The sequence below is a fragment of the Podospora pseudopauciseta genome, chromosome 6 (genome assembly GCF_035222475.1).
Source record: "Podospora pseudopauciseta strain CBS 411.78 chromosome 6, whole genome shotgun sequence".
NCBI classification, from domain to species: domain Eukaryota; kingdom Fungi; phylum Ascomycota; class Sordariomycetes; order Sordariales; family Podosporaceae; genus Podospora; species Podospora pseudopauciseta.
Window position 1 is genome coordinate 3,246,151 of NC_085895.1, and position 22,645 is coordinate 3,268,795.

At 52.4% G+C, this 22,645-nt stretch overlaps 10 protein-coding genes across 10 annotated transcripts; 6 read left to right on the top strand and 4 right to left on the bottom strand.

Annotated features, from left to right (window-relative positions):
• Positions 1-960: 960 nt before the first annotated feature.
• On the top strand, positions 961-2,556 carry QC763_607810 (uncharacterized protein; the record flags this gene model as incomplete). Its single annotated transcript, XM_062914616.1, has 1 exon — positions 961-2,556. One exon carries the CDS (start codon positions 961-963, stop codon positions 2,554-2,556), a length of 1,596 nt encoding a protein of 531 aa, XP_062763320.1.
• Positions 2,557-2,762: 206 nt separating this feature from the next.
• On the top strand, positions 2,763-3,764 carry QC763_607820 (uncharacterized protein; the record flags this gene model as incomplete). The annotated part of the gene is made up of 3 exons (XM_062914617.1): positions 2,763-2,999; positions 3,049-3,126; positions 3,177-3,764. The coding sequence occupies exons 1-3, from the start codon at positions 2,799-2,801 to the stop codon at positions 3,762-3,764; spliced, it is 867 nt and encodes a 288-aa protein (XP_062763321.1). The 5' UTR covers positions 2,763-2,798.
• A 251-nt stretch (positions 3,765-4,015) lies between these two features.
• On the top strand, positions 4,016-6,855 carry QC763_607830 (uncharacterized protein; the record flags this gene model as incomplete). The annotated part of the gene is made up of 3 exons (XM_062914618.1): positions 4,016-4,167; positions 4,234-4,328; positions 4,455-6,855. 3 exons carry the CDS (start codon positions 4,016-4,018, stop codon positions 6,638-6,640), a joined length of 2,433 nt encoding a protein of 810 aa, XP_062763322.1. The 3' UTR covers positions 6,641-6,855.
• Positions 6,856-7,152: 297 nt separating this feature from the next.
• Positions 7,153-9,646, bottom strand: QC763_607840 (uncharacterized protein). Its single transcript, XM_062914619.1, has 4 exons — positions 9,304-9,646; positions 8,954-9,240; positions 8,709-8,896; positions 7,153-8,657 (listed from the first exon to the last, which is right to left on the bottom strand). Exons 1-4 carry the CDS (start codon positions 9,459-9,461, stop codon positions 7,281-7,283), a joined length of 2,010 nt encoding a protein of 669 aa, XP_062763323.1. The 5' UTR covers positions 9,462-9,646; the 3' UTR covers positions 7,153-7,280.
• On the top strand, positions 9,597-11,924 carry QC763_607850 (uncharacterized protein). The gene is given in 3 exon segments (XM_062914620.1): positions 9,597-11,655; positions 11,711-11,825; positions 11,836-11,924. 2 exon segments carry the CDS (start codon positions 10,557-10,559, stop codon positions 11,815-11,817), a joined length of 1,206 nt encoding a protein of 401 aa, XP_062763324.1. The 5' UTR covers positions 9,597-10,556; the 3' UTR covers positions 11,818-11,825; positions 11,836-11,924.
• A 730-nt stretch (positions 11,925-12,654) lies between these two features.
• Positions 12,655-15,851, bottom strand: QC763_607860 (uncharacterized protein). The gene is made up of 4 exons (XM_062914621.1): positions 14,860-15,851; positions 14,581-14,800; positions 13,317-14,524; positions 12,655-13,254 (listed from the first exon to the last, which is right to left on the bottom strand). The coding sequence occupies exons 1-4, from the start codon at positions 15,086-15,088 to the stop codon at positions 13,085-13,087; spliced, it is 1,827 nt and encodes a 608-aa protein (XP_062763325.1). The 5' UTR covers positions 15,089-15,851; the 3' UTR covers positions 12,655-13,084.
• On the top strand, positions 15,730-17,517 carry QC763_607870 (uncharacterized protein; the record flags this gene model as incomplete). The annotated part of the gene is made up of 2 exons (XM_062914622.1): positions 15,730-16,694; positions 16,795-17,517. The coding sequence occupies exons 1-2, from the start codon at positions 16,611-16,613 to the stop codon at positions 17,515-17,517; spliced, it is 807 nt and encodes a 268-aa protein (XP_062763326.1). The 5' UTR covers positions 15,730-16,610.
• A 2,036-nt stretch (positions 17,518-19,553) lies between these two features.
• Positions 19,554-21,341, top strand: QC763_607880 (uncharacterized protein; the record flags this gene model as incomplete). Its single annotated transcript, XM_062914623.1, has 5 exons — positions 19,554-19,806; positions 19,866-20,147; positions 20,204-20,325; positions 20,379-20,815; positions 20,879-21,341. The coding sequence occupies 5 exons, from the start codon at positions 19,554-19,556 to the stop codon at positions 21,096-21,098; spliced, it is 1,314 nt and encodes a 437-aa protein (XP_062763327.1). The 3' UTR covers positions 21,099-21,341.
• On the bottom strand, positions 21,296-21,486 carry QC763_607885 (uncharacterized protein; the record flags this gene model as incomplete). Its single annotated transcript, XM_062914624.1, has 2 exons — positions 21,296-21,391; positions 21,448-21,486. The coding sequence occupies 2 exons, from the start codon at positions 21,484-21,486 to the stop codon at positions 21,296-21,298; spliced, it is 135 nt and encodes a 44-aa protein (XP_062763328.1).
• Positions 21,487-21,586: 100 nt separating this feature from the next.
• Positions 21,587-22,598, bottom strand: QC763_607890 (uncharacterized protein; the record flags this gene model as incomplete). Its single annotated transcript, XM_062914625.1, has 2 exons — positions 21,587-22,059; positions 22,160-22,598. The coding sequence occupies 2 exons, from the start codon at positions 22,596-22,598 to the stop codon at positions 21,587-21,589; spliced, it is 912 nt and encodes a 303-aa protein (XP_062763329.1).
• Positions 22,599-22,645: the final 47 nt, after the last annotated feature.

Consider the following 22,645-nt stretch of genomic DNA (forward strand, 5'->3'; position numbering starts at 1 on the left):
TTTTTTCACACAAAATGGACCCAACGGATGACCTGTTGGTTGAGGAATGGGCATCATGGAGGTGAGATCAACTGGAGAGTGTCCACTCAGATGGTTTGAGCGCATATTCCACTTACGAAGTAAGACAGTGGACGACATTTACAAGACAAGCTGACACAGGTGCATTGTGATGCCTTACGCTAAAAGGCCGGGGTTGTATGCTGCCAACTTGTGTCGGACCAGTTGTGGGATGCCTCCCCAAAGGTTCTGTCATTGTTCTGTCCGCGCAATTCAGCCTGTATCTTTTAACCCAACACGAACCAAAATCTATCCTTCGGCCCAATATAGAGAGCTTTTGGATTGAAATGACACTTACTTGGTCTCCCACGGGTTCCTAGTTCTCCCACATGGTGGCCGATTACCCCGTGATATTCCCCAACTTCCCCGGATTCACCCCAGATTTCCCCCACATTCTTGGCTTTTGGTGTGGTTCGAAAATGCGGGGAAATACCCCGAAGGACGCTAGCTGGGTAGGACCGAATGGTGTTGGCCAGTGAGGATTTGGCCGGGGCCCATCCACCTAGCTGATGATATTGCCGGTAGCCTGGTTGGTTCGGTGCGTGCAGGGTGAGACGAGAGGACATGGTTAGACAGGTTGGTAGCATGGTTGGCACACACATGGCAAGTGTCTGTCACCGCCAGACCAGACATGTGCACCATGCCGGATTCAGGGGTGGCTGAACGTCCCGACGACTACAGGGGGACGAGGTAAGAGAGAAAAAGGTTTAAAGAGACCTCAAGGCTCGCCTTTGGTTTGAGATGAGGGGTAGGGCTCTTTGAACCTCTCATTCTTTTTTCGTTTCGACAACCTTGTGTTTACCTTACCCCCTTTTTTGACCTCGTCTCTCCTCCATTGTCAACAACCCAACACCCCAACACCACCATCAGTTGGGCATCACACCCACTCCAACTCTTTCAACAATGGGCGTCCTCCTCCTCGCCGGCGGCGCCGCCCTCGCCCTCTCCATCCTCTACATCCTCCTCTTCACCGGCAAACGGGACCCACGTCTCCCACCCGGCCCCCCAACCCTCCCCCTAATCGGCAACCTCCATCAGATACCCACCAAGCGCACCCACCTCCAATTTGCCCAATGGGCCAAAGAATACGGCGAGATCTACTCCCTCAAGTTCGGCCCCGGAACCTCCATCGTCATTTCTTCTCCTCGCCTGATCAAACAGCTCGTCGACAAAAAGTCGCAGCTCTACTCCCGCCGCCCGCCCAGCCATGTAGCCGACCTCATCGCCCAGGGTGATCACCTCTTACTCATGCAGTACTCCGACCGCTGGAGGACATGCCGCAAGCTAGTCCACCAGTACTTCATGGAGGGCATGGTAGCGAAGCAGCACGTCAAAGTTGTCAACGCGGAGGCGGTGCAGATGCTGCATGATTTTGTTACGGAGCCGAAAGGGCATATGAAGCATCCAAAGAGGTTCAGCAACAGTATCATCATGAGTTTGATCTACGGGACGAGGACGCCAAGTATCAAGACGGAGCATATGGTTCGGTTGTATAGTCTTATGGAGAACTGGAGCAAGGTTATGGAGGCGGGGAATACACCACCCGTGGACATCTTTCCTTTCCTGAAGCTGGTGCCGGAGGGTTTGCTGGGGAATTGGAGGTCGAGGGCGAAGAATGTGGGCAAGGAGATGACAGAGTTGTATTCGGAGTGGGTGGAGAAGGGGATTCAACGGCATAGGGATCTGGGAGGGCGGGATTGTTTTCTGGACAAGGTTTTGGATCAGGGGTTGGAGAAGCTGGATTTGGACAAGCATGGGTTGTACTTTTTGTGCGGGACGGTGATGGAGGGGGGGTCGGATACGACGAGCTCGTTAATTATTGCTTTTATTCATGCCATGACCAAGTGGCCGGAGGTGCTCAAGAAGGCGCAGGAGCAGATTGATGCTGTGGTTGGGGAGGACAGGACGCCGACTTGGGAGGATTATGAGAAGCTGCCGTACATTGCGGCCTGTGTGAAGGAGGCGCATCGGTGGAGGCCGGTGACGCCGTTGGCGTTCCCTCATTCGTTGGCGGAGGATGATTGGGTTGATGGGATGTACTTGCCCAAGGGGAGTGATATCTTTATCAATGCTTTTGGGATGCATATGGATGAGAAGAGGTTTCCCAACCCGGATGTGTTCAACCCAGATAACTACGAGGGGTACACGGCGTTGGCGTCGGAGTTGGCTGGCGGTGATTACAACAACCGGGATCATTATGGGTATGGCAGTGGGAGGAGGATTTGCCCTGGTATTCACTTGGCCGAGAGGAACTTGTTTTTGGCGGTTGCCAAGTTGGTGTGGGCTTTTAACATTGGGCCTGGGCTGGATGCTTCCGGGAGGGAGATCCCACCAGATGTCAGCCATGAAACTGGATACTGCTCAGGTTTCTTGGTGTGCGCGGAGGACTTTCCAGCTACTATCACACTGAGATCAGAGGCACGAAAGGCAACGATTCTGAGAGAGTATGCTGCTGCCAGGGCAGAGGTGTTCTCTCAGTACGAGCTACCGAAGGAGTAGGTACATAGCCTTGTGTATGAATATTTCTTTTTTCACTTCCTCAAAGCACTTTTGTCTCCAGTTGTGCAGAAGATCTTCCAGCTGTCGTCGTGTCCCTCGGTAGGTGGTCTCCCCAGCACGGGCCAATTCTGATTGGCCCGACGGTGGAGCTCGGCAATTGATGCAAGCTGTCAACGACGCCAAATTTGAAGAATCATTGGATCAACATCAACCTTTGTTATCCAAGCACCCAAGTCACCAAAATGTCTTTCCATGTTCAGAAGGCAGCAGCCGCATCATTTCAACGGCTTGTGAGGTTTGTCAACGCCCAGGGGTCCACCAAGTTTGGTGACCTGAAGACCAGACCAACCGGCGTCAGTCTCGCCGGCGCGGAGGTTGAAGTCCTCGAGGGTGATGTTGGCAATGGTTTCCGTGGCACTGGGAAAATAGACAAGATTCAGAAGGTGCGTTGCTCACATGTGGCATGAGAACGTCAGCTAATGTGTTTTTCAGCTTCTGTGTCCTTTGCCCCAAGTACATGCGATTATGTGCATTGGACTCAACTATCAGAAGCACGCCACTGAAGCCAATGTATGATCCCCACCCATGTCTCCATGACGGACTGCCACTGACCAGTGTAGCTACGAGTTGCCCCGTATCCTGTTCTCTTCACCAAACCAGCCGATGCTCTTGCTGGGCCTAATGAGGACATACCAGTCCACCCTGACGCTCAAAGCATGCTCGACTACGAGGGTGAGTTGACAGTGGTCGTCGGGAAAGACGCAAAGAATGTTCCCGAGACAGACGCCCTGAAATACGTACTTGGATACACGGTTGGCAACGACATCTCAGCGCGCTACTTCCAGCTGCCAGAGACATCAGGTGGCCAGTTTTGTTATGCCAAATCCTTCGACAAGTTTTGCCCCATTGGGCCTTGTATCGTGTCCCCTAGCCTGATTCCAGACCCGCAAAAGCTCCAGCTTGTCACCAAGGTCAATGGGCAGGTGAGGCAGCAGACCGAGACGTCGGACATGATTTTTTCGGTGGCCAAGATTATATCTCACCTCAGCCGTGGAAGGACACTGCGGAGGGGAACGGTTATTCAAACCGGGACCCCGAGTGGAGTCGGTCTGTTCATGGAGCCCAAAGGGTTCTTGAAGAATGGGGACGTGGTTGAGGTGTCAATTGATGGGTTGGGGTCGATTAGCAACAAAATGGTGTTTGAGTGAGGCAGAAAAAATACCCAGATTCTTCATAATGCCTACCCCGCAATCCATTAGCCAAGTGAACCCAGTGACCTGGGGACGCTAACATGGCTAACTCGCTTAGCGGGCGTTCAAGGCCACGCTACCCCGCGCTGGTGGCGATCAGCGGCAGTCGCAATTCGTCCGTCTCTGGCAAAACTCCCCGAAAACAACCATGCGGCCCTCGGGCAGATTTCATAAACCCACTGCCCGGGCACCTGTTCAGCAGATGAGATATGCCGTCTTCACTTCGCGACCAACATTACCCCCGAACCATGGCGGAACCTCAGGCACACCCAAATCCACAGCAAGAGACAGGACCATCGCTGTCCGACGCGTCTGCGGCCAAACTCGCGTGCTACGCTTGCAAGAGGAGAAAGGTGAAATGGTATGTATGTGTGGATCTGTCGTCTCCAACCTCGACCTCTTGACTGACCGCATGACGTAATGGCAGTGACCGTCAACTACCTGTCTGCTCGCTCTGCCAAAAGCTCAGTGGACAATGTGAATATCCAACTCACGCCGAGAAGCCCGGCCCAAAGACTGGTGGTAAGCTGTTTTGTCAGTGATACGCCTCATTATATACCTTCTTTATGCAGTGAATGATATCTGATGGGATTGCATTCATCAAATCTGTAAAGGCGAAAGTTCAAGTACTTACATATGCTCATTCAGGCCCTCTTCAAGGCAACAAGCGTCGAAGACTTGATCAAACGTCTGTGTCCAGCAGTGTCAGTCATGGCCCATCCCTGAATGCCACTGGACATCGGCACACCACATCATTCGAGCTTGCTCGGCGCAGTTCCATTGCAGTATCATCTCCGACTTACAGCACAAGTCACGATGATTCCCGTACTCGAGCAGACGATGACCTCCATTCCCGGCGAGAGGTGACCTCGCCTCTCTCAACTGGTGAATCGTCAGTAGGAATTCAGCCAACAAGTGCCCCCATCTTCTCTCGGATCATGTACCCGTCTCATGAAGCACAGACACGCCCACAATCTCCTTCCACAGTGGACGCTTCACCTGGCCATCAAGACAATGCCATTCCCATCACCATCCAGACTGTTTGTGATGCTCTTCGGATATCAAGAGCAACATACGATGTGTTGATGGAGTCCTACTTCACCAACATGACATCATTCACCCTGTTCCGGCCAGGGAGTATTGAACCCAAGTTCGCCATGATGCAGTTTCACTCGGACGCCGAAGCGCTGATAGCCGCCATGTTCTCCTTCTCCACCAGACATTGCCAAGATCGTGAGGACTGCCCAAGTCCGACCTACTTTGCAAAGATTGCCTACTCGAAGCTGGACGAATCAGTCGATAGTTATGGCGACAATCCCCCGCCATTCTGGCTTCTACAAGCAGGTGTTCTTGTCACCTTTTACCAACTCACCATGAGCGTCCGCTCTCGGTCGTGGAAGAAGCTCGGTGACTGCATCAGATATTCGTACGACTTGCACCTGCACATGGTTGATGCAAACCATGACCCAGTCAAAGACAAGAACCCGGTCAACATCCAACGCTGGTCGTTGATGGAAGAACGGAGAAGGGCTTGGTGGGCTGTTTGGGAAATGGACGTCTTTGCCAGCACTATTCGACGACTGCCGACGGCCATAGACCCTGAGATGAACCTCACCATGCTCCCAGTGCCAGACAGTTGTTGGTTCAATGACGTATACCAGGAAAGCTGCTTTCTTGCTCAGGACTGCAGTCTCAGGTGGAAGCAACTTGCCCAGTCAGGCAACCAGAGCGCCAAGGCCTGGTTCATAGTGATGAACTCTTTGATGCGCAACACACAGCGCATCGTGTATCCAGTGGGATCGGCTCTGCAGTCGATGAACGAAAACCACGCGGAAACCAACCAAGACGAACTCAATATCATGGCCAACACCCTCTACTGCACCGTCACTTCTTTTCCGACCAGTCTAGTCTACCAGGGGGAGACTCTTGACTTTCGACCAAAAGCTTCGGCTCAAAGCAGTCCCGAGGGCATCAACCCAAGACAGGAACATGCCGACAAGTATTCCCTCCACCTGATGACGCAGCTCTGTCGGTTCATGATTTATCATCACAAGATCTGTGCTCGAACACCATGGCTAGCCCATCAAAAGGGTTCCAACGATGGCAGGCAGGGAGAAGGAAACAACGACCCACGAGACGCTCAGCAAGCCAACTCTGAGTGGTCCAACTACATTAACGCCTCGGATGAGATCGTCACAGTGGTCCGCAACAGCTCCCGGGACCACTACAAATTCGTCAACCCTTTCCTCGTCAACACTCTCTGGTTTGGAGCCGCGGCACAATGTGCCTGCAAAGTCTTTGGGCCCGCATCGTTCAACAAACGGCTCACGATCTCCAACCTTGACCTTTTGAAACTTACCATTGACCGTTACATTTCCTTCTGGGGGGGCATGGAGAACCTCAAGGGGAAATTGGCTAGGATTGAGACAGCCCTGCAGAGTCTGATGGATGGGCATGGGAGACCGAACGAGCATCCGCAGGATAGGCGCCAACAACCACAACCACTGTCACACATCCAAGGGAGCAACGGTGCCAGTATTAATGACCTGGCTACGGTGGCCATGCAAAGACTTCCTGGCGTTACTGGTGATGCTGCAGTGTCATCATCGCCACTCCTTGTCAACATACCCGGTATTGGTCCCCCACCACCACCACCAAACCCATGGTCAACATTTGGACCGACGGACGTCTGTGGTGACTTTATCCATCCGGGGAATTTCACAACAGGGTTGACTCCAGGCGGCCCCAACTTTTACGGTCACGGGGACCCGATGGACTTTTCGCCGTTTGGGCTGGAGGAGCTGCTGATGGCGAGCATGATGATGGATACGTAGAACTGAACGGTATACTGCCTAATTTCGTTGCGAGCTTTTAGGGATAGCACTTAATCTCGGGTGTGTTTTGTTGTAAAAAGTTAATTCGTTCTTGTCAACCGTCATCAACTTGTCACTCTCTTCCGTAACCGCAGAAAGGTCTTGTACTGAATCCCCACCACCAACAGCAACCCAGCACCCTGCGGTTAGGACTCCTATTACCGCCTATTCCCAATCAAATTTGTTCAAGAGAATGATGAGACTAGGGACGATTCTTCGATATCTCAGGGGTAGCCAATGAGTAGTTGGTCTAAATCTGGGGAGAAAATGCAGCAGTGCACGCCACATTTGCTTTGAGTTTGACTTGATTTTATGAATGGTTGATAGTTTAAAGCAAAAGGAGCTCTTAAACTATGTGCTACAAACGTACTCCCAGATATTTACCAGGTTCCATTGCTTCACGTGAAAGCTTTTTGGAGGGTTGAAAAAGTTGTTCAAACGCCTATCAAATGAGTATATCATCTTCCATACTGGGGAAGTCCTTGCTGGATGTCAACTATCCTTCGGTAGCAGCTTTATTTGTAAATCGTTATATGTTCGGAATTAAATACCATCTTGTCACCATGAACATCCATCTCTTACACGTCTTCCAAATTCTCAATCATGATACATTCATCCCCTCAAAATATCTCTCCACGCCCTCCACATCATCTACCTCCAAAACGGCACCAATATACCCATCAGGCCTCACCACCACCGTACAGCCAACCTGTCGGTCAATCTCAAGCCTCTCATATGCTTTGCCATGACCATCATGCACGCTCTCCACATCAGCAAACACCCTCCAAAAATCATACCCGCTCTCGTCGCTCCAAGGGCGGTACACTTCCGGCAGTGCCAAAAGATCCACCAGATCCCGCTCAGCACAATGTACAACCAAGACCTCCACCAGTGGCTCTTGTTCCGACTGAGGCATCACGACATGCTTCAGAGACTTGCTCTCCCCCAAATACTTGCCCACGTCATGTAACCTCTTAGACGCAGTAGAGTCCGAGATGTCGCCAGCGAAAATCATGACTCTGAACTGCCCCGTGGCACTCAATCTCTTGTGCATCCAAGTTGGCACCCCATCAGCTTGATATACCACTCTGAAGTCGGGAAGCCTCTTTCCCGGCACCAGGTCTGCCTTGAGGAGGCTGGGTCCCAGCTGCTCGATACCCTTGGGCAACTGCACAGCACAAGAAGGTGGGTAACGAATCGACAACCCAGTCGTGAACTTCAAGGCCTGTAGTATTTCAGTATCAAACTGTGCAGACGGAGCTGCAAATAGTTTCAGGAAGCCCTTGTCGAACGCAATGAGGTCCAGTGCCACTGGACGTCGCTCAGACTCATACGTCCTGAGAAGGTCCTGCCGTGCGCCAGAGGAACGGACTTTTCCTCTGAGAGTAAGTCTAAGCTTCCAACCAAGGTTGTACGCGTCTTGAATCGACGTGTTCATGCCCTGACCCGCCTTGGGCGAGTGCGTGTGAACAGCATCCCCAACCAGGAAAGCCCGCTCATTAAGCCGAGAGAAGTGATTGCCCACCCGCTGACGCACCCGGTATGCTGACCACCACGAGACAGAACCAACTTCCATTGTATAAGGAGCAATGATCTTGCGAGCGGCATCCATAACACGGTCGAAAGTCAGGTCCTTGGGGTCAGGGAGGGCTGTGCCGCTCTCCACGGGGATGTACATCCTAACCTCCTTGTTGCTGCGAGGTACCAGGAGGATGGTGCCAGATGCGGCGCGTAGATAGCAGACCCTTCGAATATCTGGGAAATTGGACTTGGGAACCAAATCCACCACACCAAAGACCGAGTCTGTCAGATCTCCTTCCAAAGAGACGTCGAGCTGCTTGCGGAGCCAGCTGCGGGCACCATCACAGCCGACGATGTACTTGGCCGAGATCATATCTGAGGGAGCATCATGTTCATTTGGTTGATGTCCATTCTGCCCGTTGATATGGTGCCCATTTGTGGCATGGCAGTTAGTCCCCTGTGGACAATGTTAGCCAACGATACTTCTCACAGATCACGGCGGTCTTACGTTAGTAGTGTCCCCATTAGTAGTATTTGTGTTGGTAGTAACCTTTTCTAGGGAGACAGAGACGGGAAATGTATCTGCTTCATGGACACAAGATGTGTCAACGTCAACAGAAATTGGAGCCGTGCTGTACCGAATCTCAATATTATCATGAGAGAGAATATTGTGAAGCATGTGGTGCTCAACTCGTGCTGCAACATAGATTAGCCTGTGAGTGGGGGGTAAAATCCAAACTGGAATATTCTTACACTGCTGGAGCATCGTCTCCCGAGGCTTGCCAAGTTCAGCGACTCTGTCCGGAATGACTTGTTCTCTGACAATGCCTTCACCTCCATCTTTGCGTGTGCCCCAACAGGCAATTTCCTCGAGCCTCCATGATTCGGCCGTGACTTGAGGTCCAATACCGTAAGAGTCAAAGATCTCGTTGGTCGTACTCTTGAGACCCTCTGCTTGCCCACGAGGTGTTGGGCCTGGCTTCTTGTCGACAATAAGCACTTTGATGTTGGTGCCACGGAACCAGTTTGCCAATGCCAAGCTCAACAAGAGGGTGTTAGTGATAAGCCATAGTCTAGACGATATGGAGAGGCAGTGTACCTACCCTGCAGGCCCAGCGCCGACGATGAGCAGGTCGACTTTGGTGGAGGCGGGAGGAGACATGTTGTGCAGTATCGGATAATCAGAACACGGGCTTGCTGTTGATGCGTGATGTTTATCATGGACGCACCGCGGTGTTCCGGGGACTTGGAGGGTGGGCATAGACCGATATCATTGGTCAATTTGGGCGGTAGCTGCGATGAGGGCCCGCGGAGTCCCCGGTTGCCAATTAGTTTCTGGCGGGCCGCAGATCAAGCGGGCCGTCTTTAGGTGATTGTCATTCCAGGCGGTGACGTGGTTTGAGCAGGGTGGCAGGGCAGGTTCAAAGAACTACTGTTTACTACGTGCGGTTCCTGCAATCCAAAGCCACGGCATGTAATTACCCCTCTGTCCATGTCTCACCTTCCCCACCACCAAGTCACCTCATTCCGTCATGACTGCGCCTACCCATGAATCCTCCACGGTTGCTTGCCGTCGTCGGCAAGAGTTCAAGCGCGCTTGCCTTGGCTCCAGTCTTTCAGAATCTAGGTCATTCAGCTCTGCCGGAAAACATGCCTTTGACCTCTCATTCGCCGAACTCAACTGATGCAAATCTATTTCCCGGTCAGCTGGGAACTTCCAATGCCGCTGGCTCCTTCCGGTATCTGGCCGGCCCGGAGGCCAGCTGGATAGCTGGATGATGTATCACGACATACCCCGGGAAAGGGTCGCTAAAACTACACAATGCACATCGCCATGGTTGAATCTCTCCCATTGTCCGAATCAGCATCGAGAACTTGATCAAGGAGAAAACAGCATCCTTTATTAGCAGCGAACAACCACCAATCAGACAGTTGTCGTCATTGACTTGCTATCAACCCGCTCTCTCACAAATCCGGCGAACTCGCCTCACCGCAATATTTGCACATCTAAAATGAAACAATTGCATCATCCACCCCCCAGTGGCTCAATGGACCATGTAAGCATTCGGACGAGGCAGCCAGGGACCCTTCCTGCCGTGACCTCGTACCTGCGTGCATGAGGAAGATCGTTTCCATTACTCGGCCAGAGCGACACTTTACGCGTGGTTGATCATAGGGGTCCACTGGCACCCTGGCGCGAGTGGCAGGCACCCTCCTGAAGCTGGGAGACGACACCAGAAGGGTGGACTTTTATATACGGCCAAGGTGGTCACACAACTGCCCGCTACTGCCTTGAACCCCTACACCATCTTCTCCTTAATAGCCTGCAAGCTCAACAGAAGCAACCACCACAGCAATGGCTACTTCAGTCACATCCACCATGACCCGTCCCCTGGACAAACACACTCTAAGACACTCGCACGACCTTCCACTTCCCAAAGGCCCCGAAGTTCTCGATATTCGCTCCTCTCAGGAATCACTGCTACATAACTTGGACTCCAAGATTCTTGAAGGCCTCAACCAACCACAAGGGTCCAAGTCCTTTCCTTCCCTGCTTTTGTGGGGAGAGAAGGGTCAAGTCTTCTACGACGATGTTCTGGAAGCTCCGGAGTATTACCCATACCGAGTAGAAGATGAACTTTTGCAGCAACGGGTCGACGACATTGCCAGAACAGTGGCTTCCACAGGTACCGACATGCTCATCGAGCTGGGAGCAGGCAACATGACCAAGACAGCTCAATTTCTATCAGCTATCGACAATTACATCAGCTCTCCACTCGTTTACTACGCCCTCGACGTAGACCAGGCCTTGTTGGAACGGTCTATTGTTGCCTTGAAAAGGCGTGTCACGTTTCGGCATATCGAAGTCCGCGCTCTCTTCGGGACTTATGACGACGGAGCAAACTGGCTCGCCAGTCCCGAGATTGCCGCCTATCGGAGGACACTCATGTTTCTCGGAAGCAGCATCGGGAATGACGAGCAGGATGCTGCTGTCAGGTTCCTGAGCTCATTTACCCAAGCTCCTGAGACAGGTGTTCCCCAGAATGTGGCGGGCTTTCTACTGGCGGTTGATGGATGCCAAGATGCGGCAAAAATTGAGGCTGCTTACGATGTGCCAGGCGGGTATTCCCGCCGGTGGGTGAAACAAGCGCTGGAGTATGCACGGGAGCTATTGGGGGAGGGCATCGATAGGGCTGAGGTTGACCGTATTTTTGATGACAACAATTGGAAGTTTGAGGGAAGATGGTTACCTGAGCGGCAACGATACCAGACATATCTCACCACGACGTGCTCTCTCACGGCAACAATTAGGGGACAAACCATCACCATGGAGGAAGGGGAGAGATTACCAATCATCAGCAGTGGCAAGTGGACAAGGGAGACGGTGGACGGGGTATCTCTGAAGGCCGGTCTCAGCATCGAGAAGTCTTGGAAGAATCCTGAGTTTGATTACAGTGAGTACTCGTTTTCATCAAGTTCAGCCAACATCCGTGCTAAATGCGGAAACAGACATTTATTGGCTGCAGCCAAGCCTCAAGAGGGTGGACAGTGGCATTGTCATCATTGATGAGCTCGAAGCGGAGGGACATGATCAGGTGCATCACCGCAACGAGTGAAGGGAAATGTCGGACCAGCGAAGGATCTCTCTGCACAGCTGGCTGTGTTATCTTGCACAATTTGATAGACCATAATGTACCAATTGCATGACGTCTCCAACATTGATCCTTCATGTGCCCGCCCACCACTGCAGCAAGCCACGCATGCTGATTAACAACTTGCACCTTCAAGGCGTGCCACTATCTCAGACCACTTTTCCTGCCACTGAGATCACCAAAGGCTTGAATCCGAGATAATACCGATGAACCCTATCCGCACCTACAGCATCAACGCCATAAGCACTCAGTTTCCACGTCTTCTTCAAAATCCCCCCAACCTCGTACTTTTATTTTTGCCTTTCCAATCAATGTCTCACGATCAATCCATGTTGAGGTGGGCAGACGAAGAACTTCAGCTCACTGCACTCTGCAGATCATCACCCACTTGGGATGGTTGCATACATGTACACCCTTCCTAGCTCCGCCCCGGCGCGCCGGCGCGGGCGCGGCAACTGTCGATCATATAGGACAGGGATAGCTAGGGGAGATCATGATGTAACCGTACTTGTATTTTAAGATTCAATGCAGCCTCCACAATCAGTGTACAGGTACGTCGCTGGGGCCGGGGGAGGGATACGGGATGGGGACGGCGGGTTCTCCGGTGGGGTACCCAAGTTCGGCGGCCATCATTACCAGCCATCCGTTGCGCTGAAGTGACTCCGCGGAAATGCAGGCGCGTCTATCAGACAGACCGGTGGCTCGGTCTTGCTGTCAGATCATTCTTTGAGTCTCACCCATTCGCTCTCATTGCTGTCTCATCAACTACCTATCCTTGGCTGCTACCTTTGCGGGGTTGTGTGGATCACTGTTCTGAATGACGACCAAATGTTTCACCTTGACCGCCTTCCAGAACCCCCCCTTCCTATACCGTCCCTGGAATGCTGTGCGATGTCTTCCAGATCTTTGAAACCCATTCCTGCGGTGGTCGAATAGCGCACTCTCCCCCGTCCGATCTCCCACAGCAGCAAAGTTGGACCCTTGAACCATGGTGCATTAGCAGCTTCAACAAGCAATGTGAGCTCTCGGATCAAGCAAAACTGATGTGTCAAGAAAACAGGACTACCTTCAGGTCAAAGGGAGATTCGACCAGATCCCATCCATACCAACGCAGCTAATCCTGACATTACCATTATCCCCAACCCAAACCCTCTTTTCCATGTCCAAACTCCCCAGTAAACCACCAGATCCAACTTGTCTTACAATACATCAACTTTGCACAAATGATCCATCACGCGTTATCGCTCTCACTATCCGACTCTGAGACAGCACCATAGCCTTGATGACTTCGACTCCGTTCTGGTCTCTTGGGCTTGGACGCACCCGGCGACTGATGAAGCTGCCCCTCCCTCATCACAAAGCTGGCGATCAGCCCCATGACACCAAACACCACGCAGAATACTAAGATATCGGTTAGCACAAAATTTCAAGTGAGTCAACGTCTCGAAAGCAAAAACACTTACACCAAACATTAACAAAGCTCCTCTCATAGGCCTTGAGCACAACACCCGCAATCTTCTCTGGCAACCCATCAATGGCGTCAAAGTTGGAGAGCACATCTCTGATGATCTGCTCCTTGTCTGGCAGGTCAGGCAACTTGTCTCTCAGGGTGCTTTCCACGAAAGAGGCAATGAGAAGGGAAGCAGTGCTGACACCCAGCAGGCTCCCGATGTTCATGCTGAGGTAGAACCCGGAAGTAGCCACCGCTACCTGGCTTGACTCGAGCCCTGATGTGAGCGCAATGAACGCTGCCGACAGGGAGACACCAAAGCCAACACCAATGGGGAACCCATAGAGAGTCTCCCCCCAGTGCGTCACGCCCCGCCATCTCAAAAAGATGGCCAGAAAGCTGAGGTTAGACAGGATAGCCGCAATGTTGGTGATGAGACGGTATAGCCCGGTCCGTTTAATGACATAGCCGCTGATGAGACTTCCAGCAACGGTGCCCAATGTCACGACAAGCAGTCGGAGGGAGGACGTGGTGTTGGTGTCGCTCATTGTCACGCGGAAGTAGAGCGGGATGGATGTGTAAAGCGCTACTTGAGCAGCTGTAAAAACGAACTGGATCGCGTAGGCTGATACAACATTCCGCTTCCGCAGCAACCTCAAAGGGAAGATTGGTTCTCTTGCCCAAAAGGCTTCCACCAAGAGAAAGACTACCAAGAATCCCAACCAAATCGACATTGGCAGCATAGCCATGGCGTTGTGGACCAGGTTTTCAGGGCCCTTTTCGATTTGGTCAAGAAATAGGAGCAAAGACACATTGGCAATGGCCAAACTGGTTGATCCTGAGAGATCAATCCGTTTGAACTTGGCGTAGGCAGTCTCCTTGGTGGCTGTCGGATTCCGTCCAACTGCCTTTGTGTCTGGAGCAGTTGGCTTGGGGAACGACATCTTTGCCCAAATGAAGATGAGCCCTGTGAGGTTGAGAGGTACGTGATACAGAAGAGCCCATCGCCAGTTTGTGCTATCAGAGATGATGCCGCCAAGGGAAGGACCCAAAGCTCTGCCGATCTGGTTGATGGCATAAACGTAGCCTCGCCAAACCGCAACCTCGCGCATGGGCACCAGGTCAACGATGAGGGTTGAGATGAGCACTGTAATGCCGGCATTGCCAATTCCGCAAAGAGACCTTCCCAGCAATAGACCCCAAAACGAGAAGCCAGCGCCTCTGATATACCGGTTAGCCTTCACGTTCTAGTAGAGAAAACAGAGGGACATACTTACGCTATCGTTGCACCTGCGCAGTAGCAGATGTATGCAAACAGGAGAAGTGGTTTCCGTCCATAGATATCACTCAGCTTTCCGTACAAAGGCTGCGCAGCAATGATGCCAATGATGTATGCGTTGATGATCCAACTCGCCGAACTTAATTGTTCGAATTCGGATGCAATGTCTCGAAACATGGCCATCAAGATGGCACTGTCGGAATTGACGAGAAAGACGCCTGTCGTAAGAGGCGTTGCGTTAGAATAGATTGGTGGTCTATCTCACGCAGTAACATACCAAGCAGAAGCACCAAGTTCTTCTTCCATTGCCCGTTGTCCCAGCTCTGCTGTGATCCTACTGTGGAAGTCGGAGAGAGGTCCTCATCTGAAGCAGCCAAACCATCATGTTCCTCGTTTGCAGCGGCATTCAGCGTTTCTGGAGAAACGTTCAGGGTAGGCTGGCGCAACAGAGAGGTCCTCTCTCCGACATCATCTCGAATTTCTTCGTCCTCTATCCTATCGACCATCTTGGCGAAGTGGAGACGCGAGGGGGGGTTGGTCAGTTGTCAACAAGGACGCAGGAGGTGAGGGAGGACAAATGCCGAAATAGAGCCCGCTTGCAGATGGCTTTCCAGCGACTTTGGGCGGGCGTTGATTTAAGAGAACGCGGTCTCGGACCAAAACCAAGACACTGGGAGTGGAACAGAAACTTCGTGATTGAGATTGAGATTGTGTCTGGTGCAACTGAGACTGGAAGGAACCAGATAGATGGAAGGGTGAACACACCCAGCAAACGGTCTCCCAGGAGAGCCCCAAGCCAGCAAAGAACACAATGGCAATCGACACTCTCGGCGATATCCCTACAGGGTTGCCACCCGTGTGTGATGGGCCCGATTGCAAATCAAATCGCCCTGATCTCACTCACCCCACCGATGACAAAATAGGCTATCTATCTCTTTCCCTCTGGAATCTAACAACATGTGGACGTGGGGCTTTCTGCCGGGGCCGTTTCCTTCCGTCTCATTCCTCTTCAGCAGGCAGGCAGGCAGAGAGCGCCACCTCACCGCCAACCCCTCCTCGTCGTGCCTTCCATTGTCCAATGTCCTGATAAATGTGACCCACCTTATCCCGGCTTCTTTCGGAGCAACCATGTTTTGGGACATGGAATTGCGTGCCAGTCGGTCCCTTTCCTCTTTCATCGCAAATGACGAAAAATAACAGGGCTTGACTGAGGTGTCTCGGCTGGATCCAGAATCCGTCAGTCGATGACGGTGAAGAAGCAACTGTCTACCAAACACATGTCTCGCCAACCTCCCTTTCTGGAATCACAGCCACCACCATTGGCTACCTGCGGCCCAATGGCCCCCCATCCAGCACAGACCACAGCTCCATGTTCGGCAAACGGGGACCCAACAAATCGGATCGACCTCAGCGATCCCTGTGCAGATCTGACCATCAAAGAATGACCGAAGTCGCCGACCTCATCTGTGCGATACCTATGTTGGCAACCCCACCGTCTACTCCAAGCTGCCAAACTTGATGGCTCACGTCCAGTCACCGCCCGCAAATCAGCCTATCACGCCCAAACACCTCGTGTCGATCCTCCATCTGCCGCTGTCAATATGGCACTTCTCGGGTTGACTCAGCTCATGCAGGTTGATGCCGTCCTCCATTCTCGTCACTGTATCTTACCTCAACGAAACACGACTTGTGCGGCTACAGGAGACCTGCATATCCAAGTCACGAAGTAGATCCCCAAGATCGTTGCGTTTGATGCCTGAACTGGCTGGTGACTGCCTCGCACCACGGAAAACACAGAAAAAGCTCAACAGTGGCTCTTTTAGCGCTTTGCCACCGCTGTGACTCAGCTGGCGTATATTATAGTCGTTTTCCAAAGAGGTACAACACCAACCACACCACTGCGACCCAAATCCTCCCTACAAAAGACCATTCTAGATTGATAGCTAGGTCGCCGGTTTACCCTCCCTACGCAGCTTCTCACATCAGCAGAAACGCACTTTGCAAGCTTGAATCAGTCCGGTGACCATCATGGGTGCCACTCCATTTTCCGTGGAACACACCACGTACAACCCTGACGCCGTCTACCTCTCATGGGAAGTGGACGGGAAATTCGTGAGTAGGCCCCGTGCCCCTCCACCAACAGACAGGTGATCGAATGCCATGGCGCCTGTCAGTGGTCCGCCAAGGCCAGGTACTGATACGATGCACACAGTTCGGCGATGGGCGTGAAGTTGCCCTCCTCGAGTACATCTACGCTCGGCCGGATCTTGAGAAGCTGAGAGGCAACCCCCAGAAGGTTCTGCAAGCCATCGACGATTACGGTCGGTCCGTCAGAGGTCTGATCAACATCGGGTCCATGAAAGGATCCATCGTTTGCGACATTATCGCTAGACACAGACCTGCCGTGGTACTCGAACTGGGCGGTTACATTGGATACTCGGCCATTATGTTTGGACATGCCATGAGACAGGCTGGTGGAAAGCAGTACTACAGTGTCGAGAAGAGTCCTCTCTTTGCTGCTGTAGCCACAAGCTTGATTGACCTCGCCGGCCTCAGAGACAATGTCAGGGTTGTGGTTGGGACGGGGGCGGAAGGAACTCGGCGCTTGTACGATGAAGGGAAGATTTCTCGTGTCGATATGGCCTTCTTCGACCACTTCAAACCAGCATACACTGATGACCTCAAGCTATGTGAGCGGCTCGGTGTTGTAGGGCCGGGGACCCTGATTGTGGCGGACAACATGGTGCTACCGGGGAACCCGCGTTATCTCGAGTGGGTGCATGCGAGTGTGGAAAGGAAGCGCGAGATGGACAAGGGGGCGGTCGAAAAGGGAAACCCAAACCTGCGGTATCGCAATCAATCTATCTCCAGTTGGGAACCATCTGGGCAGGAGGACGCGATGGAGATCACGGAATGCTATGGTATCGAGGAGTAGTGTAGTGTAGGAACCGACACAACCGAGACAGCCGCCATGTTTGTTTGAGATTACCCCGCCTGCTCATCATGGCCATTGACCTATCATGATCCGGGGGTGTTGCTGCAATGTGGTGGGCAGCGTGCGCATCATGCCATTCTTGTGCTTTTTGACAACCTGGTTACATCGGTTTCTCTCAGTCAGCCACAAAATGTCCACATTCGGGGATACCCATGCCGTCCACCGCGTCCAGCCCCGCTGATCGGTTCAGAGCTCTGGCTCGTGAGGGTTGCACGGGAGGGTTCAGGCCACACCGGGCCAGCCCGTGGCCCCTATTATTCACCGAGGGGACTGCGCCGCAGCCAACCGGAGCCAATCATCACTCAATTTCAACGACATATCCTACCTAGACATGGCTGGCTGCATCGATGGATCAATACAACTTCAGTCATGCTCTTTGAGAGTGAATCAGCTGTATGTGCGGTGACCAAGGCCGGCTTCGTTATGTACATCATTGCTTGCTATTGGAAGGGACTTGCCAGCCGAGACGATAGCTCAAGACAACGCCGTCATTTGATGCACTGTTGTAGCAGGGGATAGCATTATGCGCGATGATGGACGCTCACTCCTGAGCTGAATTGAATGATTCGGGTAAGGGCAGTGCTCAAGCAAGCCGCCATAGCATACAGCGGAAGGATACCACGCCGAAGCGGACAATTATTGGTCGTGCCCAAGTATATAACGCTATCTGGGGATAGGTAGCTGACAGCCTCCGGTCCAATAACGCAGTTTCTGGACTGCAATTTCGTCCTACCTACCGCATGCATTCATCATGAAGGCAGCTTCGGTATGGACGAGCATCGTCCAAGTCTTCAACTTCTTCACCTTCCCTTCCTCCGGCGGCGACAGCGATGTTTCTTCCCAGAAGCCTCTCATCCCGCACACCGACCCTGAGCAGCCGCAATTCGTGACAGCCAAGATTATTCCCATCACCAAGAATGAGTTTGGTGAGTATTACCATGGAGACAGGCTCATGGTTCAGGAGTACTCCAGTGGCATGGTCTACCATCCTGATGACTACAAGGATGTGCCACTCCGCACGGGCGGCGTGGAGAGGTCGTTTATGTACAAGGAGCATCCTATTGTGGGGACGCCAAAGAATGGTCAGGAGGGTGAGGAGGGGGGGTTGAATTGTCATTATCCGTACATGAAGAATTGGCAGCCGTGTTATGGGCCGGAGAACAGGACTTGTTGGTTGGAGGCTACAGATGGGAGCGGGAAGAGGATTGATATTGATACGGATTATGAGAATGCTTCTCTTGTGCCGTTTGGGAAGACGAGATATGTGAGTGCTAAGTTTTCAACATGTATCGGGAAGGTGCTGACTGATGGTGATCATAGTACCACTTTGACATATCTGAGGAGCCGATATCTCCTGATGGCATGACGATGGAGCATGGGAAGGTCTTTCAGAGGAGGTATCCCGGACCGTGGATTGGTAAGTTATGTTCCAGAGATTGGAAGACGAATGTACTAACACATGGAACAGAGGCATGCTGGGGCGATACTATCGGTGAAAAGACACCATCACTCATTGAGAATCGACCCTAGCTAACCAGTACAGAGGTGACAATCAAGAATAACCTCCGATGGAACGGCACCTCGGTAAGCTCTTCTCCGTTTTAAGCACAGGGCGGCCATTAACTCCTCACTCAGGTTCACTGGCATGGCATCCGCCAGTGGGAGACATTTCAGTTTGACGGTGTCAATGGCATCACTGAATGCCCCATCGCACCAGGGGAGACCTTCACTTATCGGTTCCGGGCACTTCAGTACGGATCAGCCTGGTATCACAGGTAAGTCTCCCACCACCTGTCCTATCCTTCGAGCAACCACTAACCATCACCAGCCATTACTCCCTCCAGTACGGAGACGGCCTTCTCGGTCCCATCACAATCTACGGCCCATCAACCGCCCAGTTTGGAGCTAACGAGGCATTCCGTCCCCTGCTTCTCTCCGACTGGAATCACCGCAGCGTCTTTGAGGACTGGCCTCTGATGATGTCAACCGGTGTCGCTCCTGAAATGACAAATATCCTGATCAATGGCACTGGCCAGTTCGGTTGGGGCCCCAAGCCAGAAAAGTACACCATCTGGCTTGACGAAGGACAGGCGCACATGTTGATCTTGGTCAATACCGCTGTTGATACCACCTTTGTTTTTTCTGTTGACAACCACACCTTGGAGGTCATTGAGGCGGACTTTGTTCCCATCAAGCCGTACAACACGACACACATCAAGATTGGGATCGGTAAGTTCTTTATGAGACTCACTAATGGCTGAAGGAGACTTACTAACACAACGGTAAAGGCCAGCGCTACCATGTTCTTGTCCACGGACACGAAAATGGGTACAAGACCGAGAGATACGGCAACTACTGGATGAGAGCCACCCCTGCTCGAAAGTGCTCCAAGTTTGCGTTCGGTCCGGACGAGCAAATGGGCATTGTTCGGTACAACAGGACCATGCCGCCCAGGGGCTGGCAAGACCCTCTCTCGGAGCCGTCTCTGTACGATACCATGTGTGCGGATGAGCCCTATGACAAGTTGGTGCCCTGGAGGCCGTGGACAGTGGGCGATCCTGTAAATATCGGTACGTATACTTCTCTTCCATACAGTTCAACCTTCGCCTGGCTGACGTGGAACTAGATCCCAAGGTTGAAGACCCGTACACGCTCCCGAACAACTCACAGTACATCTTCAACGTCGGTATGATCAGCTCTGGTGGACCTAACAGCTCCATGCCGTACATCCCCAACGACAAAGCATACGTCAGTCTCTTTCTTTCGCTTTCAATCCTCCAATCTCTAACCACCCCCCATAGACCCGCTGGATGATGCACGAAGCCCCCTTTCGCATCAATTTTTCCGACCCGACCATCCTCGCCTTGGATCGCATCAATGAGCTCATCGACAAGCCCTACCTTGACGTGGTCACACTCCCCAATGCCACCGATGACCAATGGGTCTGGATGGTAATCACGGCCCCAGACAAGATCCCGCAGGAAGGTGGTAGAATCTTCTTCCCTGCTGCTCACCCCATGCACTTGCACGGTCACGACTTTGCCCTGCTGAGGCAGAGCAACAAGAACTGGTATGATGACTTGGAGATTGGCCATGAAGGGGAGGGGAGGTGGTTCACGCCGGATAAGCTGAATTGCAGGAATGACAAGTTGAAGTGTGATAACCCGCCTAGGAGGGATGTGGTGCTGTTGCCGGCGACGGGGTATGTGATTATTGCTTTCAAGGCGGACAATCCGGGGTGAGTCTTTCCCTGCCAAAACAACCCAGGGTCTGCTGTGTTTAGCTGACTTGATGTGAACAGAATCTGGATTTTACATTGTCATATCGCCTTCCATGCCTCGTCCGGGTTGGCGATTCAGATTATTGAGAACAAGGAGAGGATCCCCGAGATTTTGGGGAGGCACGGGGGCAGGGAGGCGATTGAGGAGAGCTGCGAGAGCTGGAGGGCGTGGCAGAGCAATCCGATTAATCATTGGGATTGGCATCATCCGGACCATTTTCAGGATGATAGTGGTGTTTGAGTGGAGATTTATGAAGAGCTTATGTCCGGGTGGGATGTCAGGCACTAGGTAGGTAATGTGGATGATGAGGGCAAGTAACACGCATGGCTCAGCAGGTCTTAATGGGTTGTCTTTGTTTGACACACGACAAACAAGCCGCACAAGTATGTAGCCTTTAGCACAAACCAACCACTCGTTTTTCATCAAGTTGAACATCATTATGCCGCCGGCGGTACCTCTGCGTCATCCCACAAGCTAGCCAACAGCTTCCTATCTCCTGTCCATGGCTCCCTCGCATGCTGCACGGCGTAATTCTATTCTCATGTCAGCCCCCTTTCCACCAAAGCCCTCTTCCAAGAAAGATACCCACATCAATCAACACCACATCTCCCCTCTCCCAACTAACCATCGCCCGACTCCTCTGTATAAACTCCACCGCCGAATCGAGATACTCCCTAGGAATTTCACTCCCATCGCCATACTATTATCCATTAGCTGCACCCCCTTTTTCATCGCCTGCCAAAACTTACAAAACAAGGCGGAATATACTCCCCCCTCCCATTCCTATACGGATGTTCCAACGTCCCCTCCCTTATCGCGTTCAGAAACCTCGAAACGCAATTATTAAAAAACATCTCCTCCCCTGTGTGCGGATGGGTCCTTATCCCTGGTAGCACCTGCCACACCCTCAGGTCTCCGAGTTGGTTGTCAGGGGAAATATTCTCCCATTCCCATTTCGCTGTCGGTAGGCGGCGGATCTCGGCTTCGACTTTTGAGCGGATGATGTCAATGGGGTCGGTGTCGAGGACAGTTCGGCCGTAGGCTTGGAGGGGGGTTGTGCCCGGGGAGTTTGTGGGTTGGTGGGAGGGGTGGAAGAGTTGGTATTTCAGGCCGAGACGGCGGAGGGAAGAGATGAATGCGGGGCGGTGGGTTGTGAGGTGGGCGAGGAGGGGGGAGGAGGGGTTGAGGGGGGTTTCGCCTCCTGGTAGATACAGGTCAGCTGGGGGATAACGAGGGGAGGGATGGATAGGGGTTAAAAGGTGGGAGGGGTGTTGGTGGGGAGAGGTTGGGTAGAAACATACCAGTCTCTGGGGCCTCAGCACAGTAGAAGAATACATAAGAGGGAAAGTGTGGGCTTAGTCCAAACTCGTTGTGAGGAAAAATTGGCATGGTGTTTGGGCCTTCGTTTGCTGTTGCTACGTTCGGAGCGAGAACTGTTCGGCGGACTGGGTTGCCAATGTCTTCGTGCGGTGCGAAGCCAAAGGCGTGGGCGAACTGGGAGAACTCATCTGCGGATTTGAGGTTGAGGTTTTGGAAGCAGATTGCGCCGTGTTTGTTCAGCAACGACCTGATTTCACCAGAGGCTGTGAGCTTCTTGATTTCGGAAACAACATCGTCTATTGAAGAGGTTTGGTCTGTTCTGCTGAGCGAATAGGGGAACTGTGAAGATGGTGGGTAGGGAGCAGGGAGATCAACTGATGGCTCGTAGTGAGCTGGTCGAAGGATATCAACGGTTGCCATCTTGAGTTATGTCTCAAACTGAAGTCAAAACAAGCTGTGGCGTTCTT